The sequence below is a fragment of the Xiphophorus hellerii genome, chromosome 8 (assembly GCF_003331165.1).
Source record: "Xiphophorus hellerii strain 12219 chromosome 8, Xiphophorus_hellerii-4.1, whole genome shotgun sequence".
Taxonomy (NCBI): Eukaryota; Metazoa; Chordata; class Actinopteri; order Cyprinodontiformes; family Poeciliidae; genus Xiphophorus; species Xiphophorus hellerii.
The window spans coordinates 22,231,396-22,253,573 of record NC_045679.1 but is presented as its reverse complement, the minus strand read 5'-3'; the positions used below and the strand labels follow the sequence as shown (position 1 = coordinate 22,253,573).

General features: G+C 39.2%; 1 protein-coding gene across 3 annotated transcripts in view; it reads left to right on the top strand.

The window, feature by feature from the left end:
* The first annotated feature begins 1,684 nt into the window (after nt 1–1,684).
* Nucleotides 1,685–22,178, top strand: part of col5a1 (procollagen, type V, alpha 1) — a 97,357-nt gene continuing 76,863 nt past the window's right edge. Inside the window, exon 1 of one of the 3 annotated variants that reach the window (XM_032570741.1) lies at nt 1,685–2,174. In XM_032570741.1, coding sequence (XP_032426632.1) covers nt 2,075–2,174 — 100 coding nt within the window. In that variant the 5' untranslated portion in view covers nt 1,685–2,074. The remainder of the gene's footprint in view (nt 2,175–22,178) is intronic. The other 2 variants (XM_032570742.1, XM_032570740.1) reach the window with 2 other exon arrangements.

The window sequence follows — 22,178 nt, the reverse complement described above, 5'->3', positions numbered from 1 at the left end:
TCCGTGAGTGCAAGCAAACATGGTCTCAATCTTTTAATCGTCTTTAAATCCATCAGTCATGAGTTGTGAGTTTGTGGAGGAACTAAAATGCAGATAGGAGCTGGGAGCACGGATCATGTTGAATGTTTTAATGAAGAAAAGACAAAAAAAACCTTACAAAAACCACAGGGAACACAATGAGCCAGAGCCGAACAAAAACAGGAATCCAGAACAAAACTAAAAAAAAAGCCAGAAGGGCAAACCAGGGAAGTAGAGGAATTAAAAAGGAAATAACAAGATATGATGGGAGGAGCCAGCAAGGAGGAACTGAGAATGAGTTGCGTATCTACTGGGGAGGTTGATTACTGAACAAGGAACAGATGGCTGATTAGAAACAGGTTGCAGGTGTGAGGAGAAAGAGAGAGAAAAAGAGAGAGAGAGAGAAAATGAAAAGGAGAGAGAAAATTGGCAGGTTGTGGGAAAGTACGAAAGGAACTTGGAAATTAATCTAATTCTAAAGAATGTCTAGACATAAGGAACGTAATAAAACTAGAGTAATAGAATAACTAGACACAAGAAATAAACATAATAAACTAGAATCACTAAGGAGGACTGAGCTATAGTGAAACAGAAATAAGGCTGATCTAATCAAAAGAGAATAAGATGACAATAAGTTAATCAATTGAATTAAGAGGGGGAAAAACTTTTTGTGTATAATTAAGTTATGTAAACTTTATTTTTCAGATATACTGTTTATGTTTTAGCAATATAACCTGAACTCAATTGGATTGTAAAATTGATTTGGAATGTGTTTAATTTAATTTTAATCCGTCTACATGATTAGACTGAATTAACTACATGTTTGTAGCTTCAGCTGTTTGTCTTGTAAAATGCCTTGAAGTGAAATTGTACTTAGTTGGCGCTATAAAAAAATAACATTTATTGAATCGAACAGGGCTTATGTATTGCAACAGCCAAACACCAAATATAAAATAGTTATGAATATGTTCCAAAAAGCGGTACAGTTTTCACAAATCTTAAACTGTGGTTCAGAGAGTCTTTGTTCACTGCAGCAGAAGCAAATTTAAAAGTGTAGAATTTGTAGTGTTTTGTATTTTAAACAAGAGGTGATCAAATACACTTAACGCTGGTTAGGAAAACAGTAAACTCAAGTCCTGGGGTTTAGTGCTACACCTGATTCTCAAATTAGAAATCATATTCAACATCACTAGCCTGTTGTATTGTGCAGTTAATCCCCAGTGGTTGGATGTCACACTTTACAACAGAAAAAGAGAAAAAGGTAAATGTATGTCCACCCTCTACTGGGCTCACAGAATGGCGCCCTGGGCTGTGAGCCCAACTTCAAGCTCACCTGTTACTGAGTCTCCGATATTCACACCAAACATTGAGACTGACAGCAAAATGATGATCAAATTCCTTCCCATTTAGGCTTTCATCAGTCTCAAATGCAGTTTGGATTTCGCGCTTTAATCCTTCCCTCAGGGAATGAAAAAAGGGGAAAAGAAGAAGAAAAAAACAGAACCCAGTGTGTCGGGAGTTGGAGGCGTGAAAGTTTTCCCTTCAACTTTTCCTCCCTCCCCCGGCCAATAACAGGGGGAGCTGTAATGAGCGGACTCCTCTGATTTGTCCGGGCCAGCTGTCCGGGACGTGAGTGACAGGCCGAGCGGAGGGCTGGTAGTCTCCCCACCCCACAGCCCCATCAGCATTGCCCCCCTCTGACTTTGACGGGACTCTGCGTGACGCGGCTGAAACAAGGGGGCAACACTTGAGCTCCCAGGCGCAGCGGTGCGGGACAGTTCAGAAGAGCAGAGAGGAGAGGAGCAGTGCGGGGAGAGAGAGACGGAGCTCACCCGTCAACCAGCTGGAGGAACCCACACTTACAAACCCCCTTATGGCTGCTTGAGACGTACCGATACACCCCCCCTCCCCCTTTTTTCTCTCTTTCTCTGGGACTTCTTTGGACTTCTACTTTTTTTTTTTTTTTCCTCGTCCTGACCAGAAGTTATAGCAAGTCTAATTAAGTTGCTCTTAGTTGAGAAGTGAATCCACTTGCCGTGGACGGCGCAAGGCGGTCATGGATACCCATATAAGATGGAAAGATAAACGGAGAATAAGGGACGCCCAGATCACTTTAGCGGCGATTCTGCTTTTTGTCACGTCGCGTGCAAGTTCAGGTAAGATGCAGCAGCCGTGTGATGTGTTTGGGGTCCACTTTGGAAAAAAAAGTTTTCCCCTCAGTGGGTCACTGATGAGCGCCCCTCCTCCTCTATTACTGCCTTAACTTATTCAGCTTGCAGGGTCAGGAACTTTAGGGGGACTTTGAAAAGTGTGGAACGTTTTTTGCGATTTTTGGAAAAGTTTTTTTTTTTCTGTTGGGAAGGAGCTAATGATGATTTTGCTGCTTATTGCAGTGGCGCCACCAAGGGTGGACCAAAGGGGGCAATGGTTGCCAGCACATATTTGCCAGTCACTTGTATAACCATAATGTTTTTATTTATTTTATTTTTATTTTTTTACGAACACTAATTAAATACACAAGAGAACAAGCTTTTACTAGTTGTAAAATGTACATGAATTCATTCATGCATATGTAACTTTTGGTTTTACAGTGTGCCACTTTCGACTAGCCACCATTCACTACAAATACAGAAGCATATTAAAACTCCTTATGTCCTGCCATGACTTAATTTTTGTGTGCCATTCCATCATCATTATCAGTGGTCGCCATCTTGCCGTCCCTTTTAAAACTTTCTGCAGGTCTCCCTGTTTTCAGTTATTCACAATCCTAATCATTTCTCGTGGGGGGGCACTCTTTGAATGCTTCGTATTTTCGCAAGCCTTTTTGCAAAAATTAGTTCTGTGGTGCACTTCAAGAAACTTCAGTGAGGCGCTTGCTGCTCCAGTTTCTTCTCCCTCAACAGATGGCAAGGATGGGAACAGTTTTCAGAAGATGGGAGGGGCTGTAGCTCCTCTGAAGTGGCAGGGTGGAGCGGTTTGAAGGGCTCCGACGCCAGGGGACACGGCTCTTAAAGTGCTGGGGTCCCCTCTATTCTGTCGGTGATGGTTGTGTAACCGAGTCCACAAATATCTATGCATAATGTTAGAATTTCATTCAATTATGACTTAGAGCTCAAATCCTTGATGCATCGTTATGTGGAAGGTGACATTTAAGAGGTTTTCTTGTCTCTTGGAGGTCAAGAAGTCAGGCTTGGGTCTGGCCTTTAAGTATTATTAGCACCTTAAGACGGCCTGACATTGCTGGTGGTCTGCTGCAATGTTCCGACACCGGTCTTTGAGCTGAACAGGTGGCTTCTTCTGTATGTTGTACACAGGAAGTGTCTGAGATTGTGCTGAACTTGTGAATTAGTAGAGCCATATGACCACTTTAGTGTCCGTTTACAGCAGAGAAAAAGATTGTTTGTCCTTTTTAGCTCATATGCATGTGAAGTAGTTACGATTTTCTCTTCAGTTTCTTGTTGCTTGTCCAAACTGTATAAATGTGTAATATTTGGATCTACCATTGGCTATTGCAGAATATTTGAATTGCGATTGCTTTTAGTGGATCAAAGAGGAGCTGGAGCTTGATGCTGATGCTGCAGGCTGAATAAAAAATAAAAAAACACCTATCAAAAACTTATATAACTCATGTACAGGATCCTGAGGGCACTGATATGTTTCTTGAAACTTGAAGCTGACATATGCCAGTAAAGACTCGATGATTGAGTGGTAGTAACATAGCAAGTACATGAAAAGCCTGTGTAAACTAATTATCTCCTCCGTCAACGTTTTTTCAGTTTTACTATCGTGCTCTTTGTCATCGCAAAGTACAGCGTTGGTAATCTTAAAACACTGTGACACGTAACATTTCACCCTCAAGTCAAACAAAGTTTAACTGTCCTATTCTTCAGCTGTAGTAGTCTTTTTTCACTCATAATTAACAGCCTCTTACTACCCAAGGCTAAGTTTTAGTGCAGTTCCTTTGAAAGGCTTGCACAGATATACAATAAGGACATTGCACGAGGTATAGCTGTTGCTATGACTGCTTGAGAATGTTGACATTTGCAATAAACATGTTGAAACACAAGGTGTTTTTATTATATACATTCCATATTGATCGCAATTCCATGCCTGAATGAGATAATTGCATTATCACAGCACTTTAATTAAAAACAACAAAGTGGCAATGGCTGTCGGTTAACAGTGTTTCGCCACAGCTATGAAGGCCTTTATATTGGGAGTTAGCGTGCCCTTTCTGTACATGTAATTAACCTAGATTTTAAAGCTAAATGTTTGGTTTTATAGAAGGATTGACAGTATGAAAAGTTCTTTGTCTCCGAGTGTGGGGCCTCTTCTGGACTGGTGACCTCTTGCTTTAGTCTCCTTTGACCTAGAACAGAACGAAATACATAGAAGGCGAATCGATTCTCTAAATAAGAGAAATGTTTTCTTAACGAGAACACACTGTCAATAGGGCACCGAGGTTTGATTTTCAATGTGATTTTTACATAGAATTCAAAACAGGAATTGCTAAGCTAACTATAGCCTCTTGTTCTTGATCTAACATCACTGTATAGAACTTTATCTTTTTATAATATTGTATAATATAGCTCAGCATACATTTTCATATGGGCTGCCATTTAGGTACATCATTTAAAATAAGAAATAGGTGTTTTGTTATCGAAACCACCTTTTTACATAGGTTAAAGCTCACTAAGTTGTAATTTATCATTACTTAAAGCATCTTACTGAATTACAATGTAAACAGATCACCTTTATCCAACTAAACTGACTTTAATAAGGAAAGTTCAGTTTTCACAGTCTTGCGTTTTTGATACTGGCCAAACATTTACTCATTCTAGCCCAGCAGCCTAAACTACTTTTCAACCACATTAAGATTTCAATAAACATATTTTCATGCTACAATTACATGTTGTGTGGACAGAAGGTTTTTGTTTTCAAGAAACTATTTGTTGGGAGTAGACTTCGTTGAGAAAAATATGTTCTTCTGAGGTTAACCCACTGTGCTAACAAACTTAAGCATTTTTTTTTTTTTTTTTTACGTAAAACTTTGTAATTTGTAAAAGTAAAGTAAGCAAAAACAAAATGGTATTTGATGTGGTCCTACTGGTCTTTATCATTAGCTAGTTCCTCCTGGTGTTCTGACAACAAAAGAAGCTATTAAACCAAGCTATAGAGAGACTTGCTAGCAATGTGTAGCCTGTTTACATATAGTGTGCTAACATAATGTATGCCGAGTTTTTCATACTCCTGTTGATGGAAACAAAATACCCAGATAATCATCCCACTGAAAGTTAATCAGGCTATGCTAGTGAAAGTTCATGGCTCATTTGGAACGCCATTTTATTTTACTGTTAGAAAGGAGTCTTTAAGACTTAAGGGAAACGTATAAATAACACCAGGTCTGTAAGTCACTGAGACAAAGAAGGAGAAGAAAGGTCAGAGTTCAAAGGTGATTGCTAGATCTTTCATGTTTGTCAAGTTTAGCATTTTATCGCCAAAAGAAGGGGGAATTTTTTCTCTATAGGTAGTTTTTTTTTCTTGTTTCAATAGATTCCCTTTTGGCTGTGCTGGAGGAAGTGAGACTAAGATGAAACGTGAGGTTGCATTTAATGAAAAGAAGCTGCACAGTGGGATGTTGAGGAACTTTGAAGTCTCTTTTCCAACCTTATCATTTGCCTTAGATTCAGAATTCAATGATGAGCGTGTCTTGCTACAACCATATCCAGGTTGTAGCAAGATGGTGTTTTAGACTGCATGCAAGCAGCAATGTTTTCTTTGGATTTTAATTCATTTATTCCCATCTACCACGTTTTATTTATAAGAAAACCTCCTGGAAATGGTTTATTTCTTATTTTCTTTCAATTGGATTCAATTGATTAACCAAATTTCACTTTTAACGTTCTTTTTCCACAGCTGGAAATTCACACAGGAACAGAAACCAGTCATTAGAAATACTGAAAAAACATTCTTTGAATACCTTGCGCAAATGAAAACAAAGCCATATGTTAGCCAAACCCATAGGTGATATATGGCAGCAGTCGAGGGGCAGTTGTGTTTGGGGAACATCAACCATATATTTTCAGGAAATAGGAATTATGCGATGAACTTATATGTGTTTAATCCTAATGCAAGTTTAAAAGGGATGAACAGAAAAGTTCGCCGTTTCTCTGAACGCCTCCCCATCTGGATTCAATAAGTCCCATTGTGCTGTCTGCTAAGCCCTCCAAAAAGCCAAAGAAATTTCTTCCAGATGTTTTCCTCCCATTCTTGGTGGAACAGAGAAACCATGAAAAAATTAAAAAAAAATCTCCGTTGCATTTTCTTTCAAGAGAAAATACGCCATTGTGTGTTGGTTTTAGAGAAAATTTCTAATCAAATAACAGTGACACAGTTATAGAGGGGTTTAGGAGTATAATAGCAGCATATGCCTTTTATTTACCCAGTTTTGTACTTGTTACAACCAGGGTCATTAAAAGGTTCTTTTTGTTTATGTGGGCTGACTTTATGGCAGGGTGAAAGGTCTACTGCAGCTGGTTTTCATCTAGAGTTGCCCTGTGTCTGGACAACTCTTCTTCAAAAGGATATTTTACATATTGGTCATTTCTGCCGTTTGGCTTTGGCTTTTTGACGAAGCTAGTAAATAGTGAAGTTCAGAGAAGTGACCCAGTGCCGGCAAGATGAGCTCATAGGGTTTCTTGGTGTTTTATGTGCAATGATAGCAGGTGGTTTTCCTGGAGCGTGCTACTAAACAAGGCTCATCTTGATTTATGAAATGATACTGATTAATGTCTCTTACCTTATGAGACTACAACTTATTGAATGCTGGAGGAAGGACTAGGTTTAGAGGGTCATCTTTCATCCAGTTTAACCACCTTCTCTTATCCAACTCAGACTCATTTGGTGGAATTTGGGTCTGCTGGTTCTTACACAGTGTCTTTTAGCTCTCCTGAGGTCATGTCCGACAATATCAGATAAGCGGCCATGAGAGAAAGTGGCTTCTTGTGTGTGCCTATTGCCTTGGTGCCGAGGAAGGAATCTGGGGCTGCATGGAGAGGCAGTGACCCTGTAAGTGCATGTGCCACTTCAAGTCTGTAAATGCAGGCTTTGTGGATAAGAGACGCTGTAAATCAGCTTTAATGCATGATAATAACATGGCAGATAGAGCAAAATATGCACGACAGATTTTTGACCCAGTGACAGAGTTAAGGAGATCCTTTGTTCGACACAATCAGCGTATTATTTGCCATGTCCTGTCGCAGGTTATCTTCAAGTCTCATTGAGAATAAACATTTATCTGTTGTTTTAAAGTTGTCATGGTGCAGAGCGCTTTGTTTTCAGCAATTTTTCTCGTTAGTTTTTCTCCCTATGTGCATCTCTTCTCCAAATTAAGTGTTGGCCGTGCTACTTTGTGATGCAACCCCAAACACTTGCGCTTGGGATTTATCTGTATGTTTTGAGTGAAACTCTGCATCTGGTCCAGACTTACAAGCTCTGCATTCACTTGAGCTGTAAAACAGTGCTTTTCTCTGTAATGGGTATTATAATCATTGAGCATGGAAAGCAATGTATGACTCATCCTTTCCAACCCCACTCCCCCTTCTCCAGCCAGAGCCTAGCCGCAACTTTGGTTGCAGAAAACTGAGTGTAAGCACATTTTTCCAAGTGGGAAGAAACAATGGTTTCTGGTCAGTCATGAAACTTTACTGTAGTCATATGTACTCTATTTTAAATTTATTAGGTGATGAAATCAGTTGAAGTTGTAATGAGAGGACATATATAGTAGGACATGGTTTGCCTAGTCAGCGGGATTTTATTTTTCTCCGGGAAGCTTAATTCATTTGGTCTTGTTGCAACAAGGGACTCAACTAGAGTTTTACCGCACACCGGCTATGTGTTTAAGCAGGATTTAAGAGATTTTTCTGACGGAACAAACCATTGAATATGGACAGAAGTCAATATTTTGTTTAGTTAAGAATGAAAACAAAAAATCTTTGAGCACATCCTACGAGATGTAAAGTCCAAAAGCATGGTCAAAGCAGGAAATCGAAGGATAAAACACATGCAAACTTTTAGGAAACAGTGAGGAATGGAAGACCATGAAGGCATAGAAATTTCGTACTACATATCATGTGAATATGGATTGCAGTAGTGTATAATATACAACTTTTCTTTACCCAATTATATAAAAACATATAATTGGGTATAGAAATTATACAGTAGTGTATAATATACAACTTTTCTATACCCAATTATATAAAAACACATATGATGACGCAGAGCAGTTTTCCTTAGATATAATGGCCTTGTGTTTTTATAAGGATGTTCTTGTTTTGACCAATTAGGGTTGTGCATGATACACACCTCTTCTTGTTGCTATTGACGGTATGCTTAGTGAGGTCCTCAATAATCAAGCCCTGGTCACAGCTAGAGTTTAAGCCATGCGGCGACGATTAAACTGTTTAGAGATAGTAAGTCCCTAGAAATTTCGTGTTTGGGGAAGTTGAAGAACGAGAACATACCTTTTAACAGTTGAGCTAATCAGACCTGGCCTGGCCTTTCTTGGGAGATTTGCCTAGGTTCCCAACTCTTGTTCACTCTGTGGGTCTTTCCACTGCAGCTGAGGAAGGTTGTCAGTGATGTCGACTGGCCACTCACCTTTTGTATTCCTTACCTGGTGCCAACCCTAACTACTATGCTAGGGTTGGTCTTTATTCTGCCCAGGTTCTCATCAACAGATAGAAAATCTCTCTTGTCAGGTCTGACACACCTGGGCATGTCCCTTAACCACTTAAACCCAAGTATGCTGTCCAGGAGGGCTGCTTTGATGGGTTAGTGGGTGCTTGATGCCAGGCAGTGTCTGTGGGTTGGGTATGAAAACACTGTGGGTGTTTTCCGTGCAATAAAGAGGAGTTTTCAGTGTGGTCCCCTTGCTACCCAGCTGGTATCCCTCTCACTAGTGGTTTCTGTGGTGGAGTGGGCTCCCATGCTGCCTCGTTTCCCATCATCAGTTGATGGATATCCCTTGTTCACAGTTGATGGAGGTCTTCAACAGGGTTGGTGGGACACCTTTTGTACTTGTGACCAGGGAATTTTCTGTTGGGGTGGACCCTTATGCTGGGATAACCCTTACAAAGTAGCTTTATTTATTGTTGACTTTAATTCAAGAGGGCTTTCCTAGAGGTTTGCTGTTGGACTGCACATGCAAGTTGCATAAAGGCACTGGAATTGCTAACTGTATTAAACAAACAACCTAAATGGATAATGAGTTAACGGTATGTATTTGGGCAACTGAATTCTTGCAGTTACTTCTCAATAGCAGTCTAGTCAACAGTAATAATGTGATTCTAAAGTATCACAGTAAGATATGATTGTCACACAGTGCACCATACACTGTTACACTGATGTGCCGATTTCGATTATTACAACACAAACACCTTGTCAACTTGTTAGGATGTCATGGATCCTTTTATATTCTTCTATAACGTAAGAATTTGTGAAAACCTAAGATTTGCTCAGCATTGTTACTGATTAAACTATGTGGGCAATTGTTTTTCAACATCTGATTGAATTCTCTTTTTTATGAGCTTAGTAAAACAACACAAATGGCCACCCACACACTTGCACTAAAGCAATTCTTATGTTATTTACAGTTTTGTTCAGTTACGAAGAATATTATTGAGAGGTCAATGTATTGCAGTAACTCCATTTACTAAATAATACACATTACATAGATTATTTACACACAGACTGATGTTTTCAAGCCTTTAATTCTGGTACATGGGAGGATTTTCCTCTTGCATCTAATGAAAACAACAATTAATATTAGATTATTATATCACACCAAAATAATATTTTTTAATAAAAATGTGAAGAGTCAGCTGCTTTGGAAAAGGAACTTTTAATCTGACAAATGAGCCTTATGAGAATCCATGCTCAAATTTATTGGATATGACTTTGCATAGGTATTCAAAGTGCATAGTCAGCTGTGTTTACACCTTGATTTGCTTGGTTGATATCACTTGAACTCAAGGCTAAGGGTTTCAACGTGCAGCCTGTGTCATTTATTTCAACTTTTGCTAGTGGCTTTCTTTACAGTTGTTGTTGTTTTGTGTGAACTACAGCTAACTTGTACTGCCAAGATGTGAAGCACTTGAGCTGCTAAGGTCTGGAGAGGAATGCTTTCAATCAGTAATAGAAATGGGAAAGTAGCATTGAAATAACTTCCACTTTTTCTTTATTTGTGGACTTTCCCTGAAAGTTTCTGAGTGGTGTTGTAACAGTAAGTAGGTATCTGGTTTTGGCTGATTTATTGTACGATTCAGGCATAGCAACAAGATCTTATTTGCACATTGACTTCTGTTCCCCCACAGGGTTGTTATTGCTCAAGTGAGTCACCCGTTAAAATGTCAGTAGCAGATAAATTTATGCTTGACTTGGCTGTCACTCCAACTATGGCGTGTTATTTGGCAAATCATGACATCGCAAGTTATTTCGCTCCGTTTTGAATTCAAGTGTGTGAATCGACTCGGAGAAGAATTATTAACAGGCAGTAAATATTCCTTTTTGTTTACGTTTCTTGGATTTCAGAAATTATTGATAATAATGCAGTTTGATCTTGAAAAGTATTCTAAATAACTTTGACGTCCATGTAGTCAGCAATGTAATGTTTATCAAATAAACTATGATGTATTTTAATACAATTTAATAGTGTCACTAATAGTTGAAATGAAATTACTCCTATTCTAATAAACATAAAATATAATAAACACTGACTTTGCTTCTTGGATTCATCTCTCCTGTCTCTCCTTAATATGAGCTTCACATAAAAATGTTTGTCTCTTAATAGACAGAAACAAAGCAAAATTTCCCCAAAAACTGAGTAAATAATTGTTTTTCTTTACCACAATGTTGTCACATAAATTTAAGAATGTATCTGTATGAATGTATAAATTTAGGAATGCAAGTCGAAAATAAATGGCAAAATCGTGGTAAATCAGTTTTTGGATTTATCTTTCACATGCTAATGTTGAAATGGAATTAGATTTGCAGTATTTCATTGTCTTGCAGTCAATAACTTCAAGGAGTGAGCCGTTTTCCACCAACTTCCCACAGAAGCAAATTGATTTGTATGATGTGAAATATGAAAAAAAAAAAGTCCCAGTTCAAGGCTGGGGTTCCGTGAGCCTCACAAAATAGTGCAGTGGGCTAGATCTAAGTTTATTTTTTTGGGCATTTTTGTATTTCATTTATAAAGCATAGTTCTATTTTTTTGATGAGAAATGATGAGAATGAGTGTAGCTGTCCTTGAGAGCACTAATGATGATGAAACTCTTAATATGTGGGAACACATTCTCTATTTAGATTGATTCCCATCATCCTAATGTCATCAGGAAAAACAAATCACTGGCTTTGCTCATGCAAGTGATAATCAAAAAATAGAAACGTCTTCAGTAGAGTGCAGGATTTGTTATAAGTAGATTACTTCTTATTGTTGCTTTTCAGCGCATTTCTTCTGGAATAATAATCGTGCTGCAGGCTTTCTTTCGCCATAAATTTCGAAAGTGTCAGCCAGTGAAGCCGTAACTGCAGCTGGAGACGGAAAGCTTCGCAAGACGCAGATAAAACTGGCAGGCATTAAAACGCATTGGAGGGTGGTTATTGGAAAAAACGAAAGTTAATGAAACTGAGAGAAGAAACGACGGAAATAGGATGGGAGAAACACAGATACCATGGCAGAGATAACAGTAATCACACATGTGCCTGAAAATTACTATGCCTGTACTTCTTTTTCTTCCTTTCTTTTTTTTTTTGCTGTAAAATTAGCATTCTGAGGTACACCGTGGAATCTTGAGTCAGTTTTTCCATCTCCGTCTGTGGAGGGAGGCAGACAGTGATTTATCTTAGCTGCTGTGCGCTGCAGCACGGAGACAGTGAAGTAAACCATCTGGTATTCCCACTGTTAAAGAAATAAAAAGGCCGTTCAGTGTTCAGCCTCAGAGTACACAGCAGACACTCTGGGTAGAAAATTGTTTCGTCACATCTGTGTGCATAAAATGCATCAAATACTGTATGCAGGACTTGTGCTCTTTTTTTGGTGTTTGTTTCGTGAATGGATGGTGATTGTTTTAGTGTCATATCATCGGAATGTGTGGTGCATAACTAGAAAAGTTGTTGAATTTTGGCGCACACACTGAAAGATGACTAAATACTTCCACTGTTGTTTTTTTTCAGTGTGCAGCTCTAAATTAAAGTCAACTAATCAGAGTTTTCATTCATTGGTTTGTATTGCAGATTTTCTGAAAATATTTGTTAAATTGACCTAAATTACTCTTAAGTGTTCCATATTGATGTTTGCAAGTCTACATTAGCTATAGGCTAAAAATAAGTTTAATCAAAACCAGAATTTTGTTGCATTTAGCTGAGTGTATGCGCAAAATTCAAAATTTGTTGGCCATTTGTTTGGATTTATCTAACAAAAACTTTATCAACAAAATCGTAAGGCTGCATTTTAATAAAAATATAATTGCGTCTAACGTCACCTAGCCTTATTAATGAAATGCAAGGTTTTGATAAGCCCTCCTTCATGATGGAACACAATTGCTTTGTATTCTCCATGAGAGTTTGAATTTTCAGTCTGCAGCAGATTTGGAAACTGAAGCAATTGTAACAAAAGATGCAGGATTTCACTAGAAGAGGTGTCTGTGCCTCCACCATCGTTTTCAGCCTTAGAGAAGAGAAAACATCATTAGTGTTTTCATAAGTTTATCGCCAGCATGAGAGGGATGCAAAGGATGGGATCTACTGAGTGATTCCTCATGACAGTACAGAACTTAGTGTGAATGTCTCAGTATGTGCGGTCAGAAGGAATCATTTGCACAATATCGGTAATTTTTTCGCAGATCTTTGCGAACCAGCCTTGTCAAAATTTGTTTAGTTTTATATGCCATGTTCTGATTCTTCTGTTTTGACTAATTGTGCTACAAAACCCATAGTTTTTGTTTTTCCTCCTCCTCTTTTTCACTCTGGTAATTTTTCTGGGGCTTTTCTCAGACAGCCTGATAGCAGGCTGTGTTTTCCATTCAAACTGCAGCATAAAAAAACATATAACTTTCAAAAGCCTCCTACTAGCACACATAGCCAAGTTTTGGAGCAATTTGGAGGTGTGTGCGCATTGTGAAAGCAATGCCAGAGCACAATATGCCGTTGTTTAGCATGGAGAGAGTGGTTTGTTTGCTGCATGCAGCAGCAACACAGTAATACCCCTCGATTCAAGCTGACTGTGGTTGAAGCCAGACCAGTGGCTAAACACAAGCGATGGCGCAGTTCAGGAGTGGTAGTATAACTTAATTATCGAGCTGCCAGCCTGGTGTGTGGTCATAATGAGGCTGCACCCTTAAAATCAAGCCTGTGTTTTTAGTTAGGCTTCAGGTTCTACAGAAAGGACACAGTGTCACTGGTGCAACCGTCCTCCCCGATGCCCCAACCAGAACACCATGGTGCCACCAGGATAGTAAACCTTCCTGTGGTGGTTTCACACCTGCACAAAAGAGTTGGGAAATTTTCACAAGCTACCACAGATAATGGGCACTCTTAATAGACGGTAAATGTCCCAGAAGCTTTGCTCGGGCATCTTTTTGACGCTGTTTTTCTAGTGTAAAAGGCGTGCAAGTGGAGAATTAGTTTTTTTTTGTTTTTTTTTTGTGTGTTTATAGCGTGTTTTATTGGGCATGATGTGATTGGCTTGAAAAGTTATGCAAGGCGAGACGAGCAGATAGGATTAAATTTGTTTTACTGTGGCTAATTTAGTGTCAGCTAGTTGAGAGAGAATGAACGGAAATGAAGTTGTTTGATTGTTCTGCTTAGACATGCTGTCTAAAAATAATTCTAATTTATTATTATTTTTTTAAATTACATAGCCAGTGTAGAACATTGGTTGGGGCTTTGGGATTCCATAAGAGCCCTCAAATTAGCACATTAGCGCTTCCTTGTAATTTTGATCTGGTCTATTGAACATATGCTGAAATGGTCGGAATATAATTTTTAGTGATTTGATGTTAAGATTTCACTTGTTTAGGATTCTGCTCTGTGCTGGATTTAATTTACTCATGTGCGCTACCTAGCATAATCATAATTCCTGCTGTATGACTCCCCTGTCTGGTCACATAGTGGGAACTATGATTTTGTTTTTAGATTTTTGACCCAACACCTTAGGGCTCTGGAATTTTGTATGCTTTTTCTTTTTAAGGTCACATAGTCTTTTTAAATCTTTACTTTAAACAATTAAAGTAAAGACCGTAATTGTAACCTGCTGTACTCGCAGCAAGGTTCCAACTTTACGACAGTTGGCTTCGGGTTTTATTACAAAATCAGGTGAAATAATGAAAAAAACAAAACAAAAAAACCCCCAAGTCTTTCACCCTCCCTGTTGGTGATGCACTCTAGGAGGGGGAAGTCTCTCATCGGGCATTCTTGCTTTCGGCTGTGCTGGCTTCCAGGAGAGGCAGGGTCCTCTTTATGGGTACTAATTACTCCATGTCCTCAGCCCTAGGTCAAGCATGTGCCTGAGAGTCAGGCCTCACCTCGAGAAGGGCGAACGAAGGAGGAGGATGGCGGGTCAGAAAATAAAAAATGTTAATCCCCTCCCACCCCCTCGAAGAAAAAGGTCATCACGCACTGGTTCTGCACAGCTCCTGCTGTCAAATAAAATGGTGCCGTCTGGAGTCACTGAGAGTTGTTACAGAGACTGCGTGTGTGTGTGGGTTTGTGGGCGTGCGTGCGTGTGTGTGTGGGTTTGTGAAAATTGAGGGGAGGTGAGTACTTAGGGAGAATGGGATCCACCACAGTCTTGGCACTGAGCCATAAGCAGGATTAGGAACCTGGCCTTTTAGCTGCTGTTCACTTACAGACTGAATGAAAGAGGTACACTAAGGTCAGATTGGGAGAGGAAGATATTTATTATTGCAAATAATAAGCTACTCTTTTGTCAGCAGGTAGTTTTAATGTGAGATTTGCAGTATTTTTTGTCTTTTTTGATTCATGAATTGATTTAACATTGACATTTGGTGGTGTCATTCTCTTGAAACAGCTTTGCACAGGCATTTCCTGTTTTGCAAAGATCCAAAGGATCGATTACTTCTTGACAAAGGCTCTGATCTGTTGATAACAAACAATCATTGGGAACAGGTTTCTGGTTTGTCTCTATACATGATCCACCCATTCAGATTTTAACCAATTATTAGATTAGTTTTTTTTTTTTTTTTTTAAATCACTGCAAAACAGACAAAAATATGTTGCATCTCTTTTAATGAAGTCATTGTTTTCAATCCAACAGAAGATGAAGAATTTTTCAATGTTATTAATGCTTTGAACTATGCTTGATCTTTGTTAAATCCACAAAAATTGCCTCAACCTGCATTGTGTTGATTGATGCATTTTCAAACCTAAACCAGAGGGAGTTTTTAGCTTTAGTGCATTCAATGAATAGGATTACCCTGTCCAATGCCTCCCAGAATTTTCAACATTTGACCTGCCATGCACTGACCAGAGCCAATCAATGACAATTTGGTAATACACAGTTCACCGTTTTGTTTCTTTGTATTTTTGTGTGAAAGTAGTGTCAAATATGTGGCAGACTGGCAAAGAGCGAATGTACACAAGGCAACATCGTATAAACACTCTCTGTGTACTTGAGGTGAACCTGCCTCTTGGACATGAGGGGCTGTGGTTGAGGTGAAAAAGTATTTTTAGCATCCGCTTCCAGAGGTGTTGGTTCCTCAAGGGACCGGGCGCATTAAGTTGGTAAACATCTCAGTTTAACAAGGTGGGATTGAGCGCCATACCTGCGGCTTGGAACGCGGTCAGGAATGCTTCCGCTGCCAGGTCAACCGCCTGGTGACCGAAATCTATGAATGAAGGAGTCTCTGAGAAAGTGCAAATCGGGGAAGGGAGTTGAAGTGATAATGTTTGCTTTGTCACATTTCTGAAGTCCCATACTGGTTTTGGATTGATTTTTTTTCCCTCTTTGAACCATTTCTTGGTGGAAACAAAAGTAGACACCTTCTGTCTCTTGCCACAGTTTTTGGGAAGTTTTATTTCCACTTGGCCTGCGGACAAGAGCAGTGCTGTCTTTTCTTATCCTTTCATCGTAGACTAACTAAAATTGCACAATTAAGGGTTTTGCTGACGAGTAAAACCCATTTACCAATCCCTAAAAAGTCTGTTAAAGTGGCCAGGCACTCCACTGGTACGTCAGTATCTGACCAGTACACTCCTGACTATTAAGTTTCCTGTGTGTCACCTCCAAATACTGTCACATTCAGATCCATGAAAATATAAAATACAACTGACCAAGTTAGGGGGTTTGAAAGAATAGAAGAAACTTAGACATTTGGTTTGGTTAGCTATCTGCATTTTACTAATCAACATACATACAGTATCTCTCAAATGTACTTTTAAAATGGCACTGCATTGAGAAAAGTGATGACTGGTGCTTTTTTTTAGTTTCAAATGCCATAAAGTTGTATGTTTTTCTCAAGCAGAAATATTTTCCAAATGGAAAAGCATAGCAGAAACATGACTTGGAGTGAGCAGCAACAGGTTGGGGAGGGGCAGTGATGCAGAACTCTACCCTCCAAATGGCCACTGCAAACTCCTGCTGTTCAGGCTCTTTCGCTTGTATTTCATTAACATAAATTTACATTGTAGGAATGGCATTGTACGGCAACCCACCAATGTCTAACGTAGCCGAGACATGGGCTGTGCTTGATTCTCACCACAAACATCTTGCGTTTTTTCTTCTCAACTGGAGTAATTAACTGGAGATCATAAATAGAGATGGATGGATTAGAATTTCGTTAATGATTTCCGTTCTGCTTTTTTTTTTCTTTTTTTTTAAACTCTGATTTATGTGGTCAGATTTCTTTCTGTCTTCAAAGTGTACTATTTAAGACATAACAACTGCATTCAAAAATATCTTCATAGCCTTCCTGCCCTCTGGAGCATAGGGAATCTCAAACATTTCAAAATGTCTGCAGCATGTTATAAATTAACATTAATCACTGTTGACGGTCTGTGCCCGTGATAATCTTTACCTTTACTTTCCAAAACTGCCGATTTTCAACAAGTAAATAAAGCTACTTTACTGCGACATACTCAGATTTTAAGTCTTGCTCTCATGCGCTGCCTTGCAGCCTGAATGCACCACAGACATATGTCAACACTGAAGAGTATTTGTCAGCACAACCTGGTTTCGCGCATGTATGGAGTATTCACTGATTGGAGAAAGATTGGATTTTTGAGTTTTCAACTAAAAACAGTCAGACCTAATCCATCAAAAAGATTTCAGCTAACAGCTAATTTAGCCATGCATCGCTTGTTATAAAGCTCCTTCTACTGCTGTTTAGGTTGAACTGTGAGTATAGTCCAAATAAACTGTATTCAGTTACCAGGTGAGTTATCAGTATTGGTGTTCTGTTATAACCTACAAATCAACAAAAGTGGCTGTGGACGATCTTGGCTGCCGCTGGTACATGTTTGATCGGTTTTGTTCAAATTCAGACAACTGTAACATTAGAAGAGCATTTTCCAGATATATGACAGTGTAGTTTATTTACATGGAAGGTCATGAAACTGTTGTAAATTAGAGATGAAGAGGAGGCATTCAACCTCTCAGTGGAGAGGCCTGAAAAAGCAGCCAAAAGCAAGTCTGCATCCAAATAAGGAGATGGGGACAGTGTTGGTAACAGAGACGACATGTGAGTATAAAATGAAAATGGAGCCTTTGACCAAATGGTTATGACTACGGACTTTACTATCAGAGTGGAATTCTGTATTTTGTCTTTAATCTGACCACCCTTAAGCTCCATAATTTAGAGCGGCCGTGGTCACTGTGTTACGTGTAAGCCAGCTCTGTCCAGGCCTTGTAGGGGCCTCGGTACAATTACAAGTCATTGGTTGATCTGTTTGAAGCGGGATACGGTTCTGCTGGATGTTGGCCAGTTACATAGAGATACTGCTGGGTCGAAGCAGACTGCTCTGATGTTTATGGAGAGTTTGGAGACACTGTATTTTATTGAAAAGGTTTTAGTTGCTTCTTATAGTGTTCCTATTTTAGAGCTGCAGGCATTTGGTTCCTATAAAGTGTGCGCAGCTACGCTGAAATAAAAATCAAACTTAAATCATAGTCCAGCGTTGACAACAATAATGTCGTAATAATATTATATAAAGTTATTCTGTTGGCTATGAACCAACTGGAATGTAATACATTTAGCTCACAAAATGAATGCAAGAAATTGTGATTCTGCGTCAGATGCTAATAAAAATGTGGCCAGTTAGAGTGAGTTTCAGTCTCTCTTTAAGCCCACACATGATAGAGATCTTAGTGGCCTCAGATAATGAAGTTTGAGGAAAGTTCTAGGGTTGTCATAATAATGGGTAAAAACAAAAAAGAGTGATGTATCTCCTTTGCAATATTCGACAATATCACAGTTTCATGCTTAACGAATATTATCATGCCCTAGAAGATTGGGTTCCCGAGAGAGCTATAAATCTTTATCCATCTGTTTTAGCAAGTAAACAATCCCTATGTTTTGATTTTCACCTATATTATCGTTGGCACAATAAATTCCAATTTATTATGTTTATAAATCCTAGAAGTTTAGTTCTCATCATTGCTATTTTTTTTCTTTTTACCACCTCTTGTTCCATGAGAACATTTATAAATATTCAGTTTGGGGATAGAAATCACAAGTCTTTACATGAGCGGTGTCCTGATGAAGGCTACCTCAAATGGGTATGTTTTTCAGGAACAGTATTTGATTGCCCTGACATTCAGTCACAACATACAGTTAGATAAATTTTATTAAATCTTATTTTTTTCATGATCACTTTTATCATTATCACAATAGTGCCACAAAATATTGTGATAAAATTTTAATTCCACATTGCCCACCCCTGTTTATTTTGGAAGGCTTTTGTGTGATGACTACCTATTATTATCTATATTAACCTTACAGCTGTGGGTGTCCGCGTCATTCTTGCGGAGCCTTTATTGAAATGTAGCATCTTTATGCGGGTGATGGTGATGTTTTGTCTGCATTTGTCCCTGCTGGATTGTGGAACCTCAAATGCTCAGAACTTCACAGAAATGCTACATGATGCGTCTGGAACCGAGTCACGTGAATTAGCTTCTAAACAGAAATAGTGGCCCTGTGGACAAACCGAATAATGCTGGATGGATGAGGGAATGTTTCCCATCAGATAACAGTGAAACATGCGCCTTTATTACTGCGCTGCGGAGGTCTGAGAGTTAGCCTCGCTTAATCAAACGCCCCTTTCATGGTGGATGATGGACATTTTGTGGCTGCTGGGTGGTTTTCTATCCCTCTGTTCATTGAGAGCTGATGACAGATAAATTGGTCTTTCTATTTAGACCCTTCTTCTACTCAAAAGTGGTGTAAATGTGTCGGATTCCCAGACAGGAGTGCGATTATTGGTACCTTGTGCAGCATAGAGGCAGAGACGTAGGTGAGCTTTTAAATTGGAGGGTGGGGTGCTTCATTTGATTAGGTGAGTTGCCATCACAAATGCCTGTTCTTGTGCCTATCATTACCTCCAAAGCATTGCTTGGATCTGATTTAGAAAAATGCTTATTAAGTTCAGATCAAGTTTTTTCATTCTACATTTCTGTTCTCAGCAAAAACGACTTCCTTGATTTTTCAGTTTTTCTGTTTATTTTGTATTTTTTTTGTAAAGATGTGCATAAAACTCTTCATTGAGCTTTTGCTTTGACCGAGTAGAAAACGTGAAAAGGCTTCGGGAGGTGCGTAAAGAAGTTTATTTACACCACTGCACAGCTGTAGGATAACATGTGCAGCTTAACTGTTTCTCAATGGAAACCTCTGTTTGAGGATGTTTTTTTAATTGATTTCTGCTGCATGTTAGTCACTCATAACCACATCCAGCTGGAGGTTGTTACAGGTCTCCGCGGGCGGCTTTGAAGCTCAGCTGAAATGTGCTCGTTCATCATTTGATGTTTTTAATGGCCTATTTAGTTTTAAGTGGTTGTTTCTGTTACAAGTTGACTTTTTGAACAATTTGTGCTTTTTGCAGTTTCACCTTGTAGCTACGGTCGGCTAAGATGTCGCATTTGAGAAAGAGTACATGCACAAAATAAAACGCGGCAATAACATGGCTGCATACATTTGCAAACCCATTTCCAAACTAATACTTTTGTGGGAACTTTACGGCATAATTACAGCGTTCTTGATTTCATATCTAACATCATAGATTCTTTTTTTAACCGAAAATGGACATAAACACAGGATGGGAATTAGTCATGGAGGTTTTTAAGAGGAGTGGAGTAACACTGAAGGAGCTACAACAGTTTCCAAAAAGTCCTGGTTGTGTTCCTGTTCTACCTGAAGTAAGAAGTAGCGTCACAGAACAGAAATATTTAATTCCAAAGGGAGCATCCAGAAGAACCTCATGTCCACTGTGAAACATGGTAGTGGCAACATCATGCAATGGATTTATTTTTCTTCTGATGGAACTGGGGTTTTTGTCAACTTTTGCAAAAAGTTGAACCGAAGACCATCTCTAAATCCGACAGAAGATATATTTGATTTGAAGAGGGGAGAGGACAGAAGATGTTCTTAGGGTGTGTTCACACCAGCCCTGTTTAGTCCGCTTTAATTCAACTCTAGTTTGTTTGCATAGAAAGTTTAATTCGTTTAGGGAGGTGTGAATGTGGAGTCCAGCTCCAAACTGCCAAACTCCAAAAGCAGGAAACAGACTATAGTGCAGGGAATTCTGGGTAAATACAGCCAAAACAAGAGAGAAGAGTCTAGCGCTGGTAGGAGAAATGAAAGTGAAAATCCTACTGTTGCTCTAATCTGATGCCACTCCATTTTTGTTAACATTTCTTGAAGAAGGAAGTTGCGCTCATGTCTTCTTCAGAGGTTTTTGTGCTGTTTCCTTCAGTAGTTCTTGGTGCAGCGCCGCCACAGGCGAGATGGGAACTTTTTTTTTTAAGGGTTCGGTTTGTTTGATGCAGTGCAGTGTGAAAGTGAATTGCACCAACTGAAAATGTAACAAATGTTGCGACTTTTGTTTCCAATCGAACCGATACATTAAGGTGTGAAGACCTTAACTTGATACATTTGGAGACCTTTTGCAGGTTAGCATCGGCAAATATTATCAGTTCATGATGTGGAATGTTGATGGGCACACTTGGACAACATTTTCACTGGAAATTTGCAGGATGAGTGTAACGTTAAAGGTGGAAAAACTTCCATCTTAGTCTCAAAACATCAGGTTGCACGCACTTTCGAAAGTTAATATGAACGCTATATTCTTTCGCTTTTGTTTCTGTTTAAGTTTTAATTTGTGGCACAAGTTATCAGAAATCTCCACTTGTCTTCTTTTAAAGATGTTTCCTAACTGTGAGGTTTGTCCAAGTTCCTCCAGATGACCAAGTGTCCGTCCCTGCACGTATCTCTGCTTAGGAAAGGAAAACTTGCTACTGGTGTATGTCATCGTGTTGCTTCTGGCTGCACGAACAGCTGTTTGTCCTGGGCGGTTTTGGCACATGACGGTTGCGGTTCAGGGTCAATCTCCATGTCACATTGTTTTGACCCAGCGAACTCCTGCGGTGACCCAATCACAGCCAAGGCGACCGGCTCGAGAGTGTGCTAATTGCACGGTTGTGGTCGGAGAGAGGCAAGCGGTGGACTTTGCAAGCGAAATGGTTGGAAGCGTGGGTTTTTCTGTGTGGCTTCAACCCATGATCATTGGAATCTATAAATGCGCACATCTCTGTTTTGTGCCTAAATGGGAAAACATAAATTTTCCCAAATGTGAATTGTTCTGCTGAGCAACCAACTCTTGTCTGAGTCAGCGGGACGCTGAAAATAAAGTATGGTGAAAGAAATGCATATAATTTAAATTTAGTTTAGATGCAGGTATTTTTGGAACACATTGACTCTGGTGTCAGCCCAAAGTAACGCAAACCGAGCAGCTAGCTTCCTTACCCCCTGTATTTGCTTCCAATTCATTTAAAATGCTTTTTGTAGAAAAATTATATAATAAGAAACAGTTATGCAGTCAATTATTGAATGAAATTGTTTTCTGATTAAATTTGTTTTGGTGTCCTAAGCTAT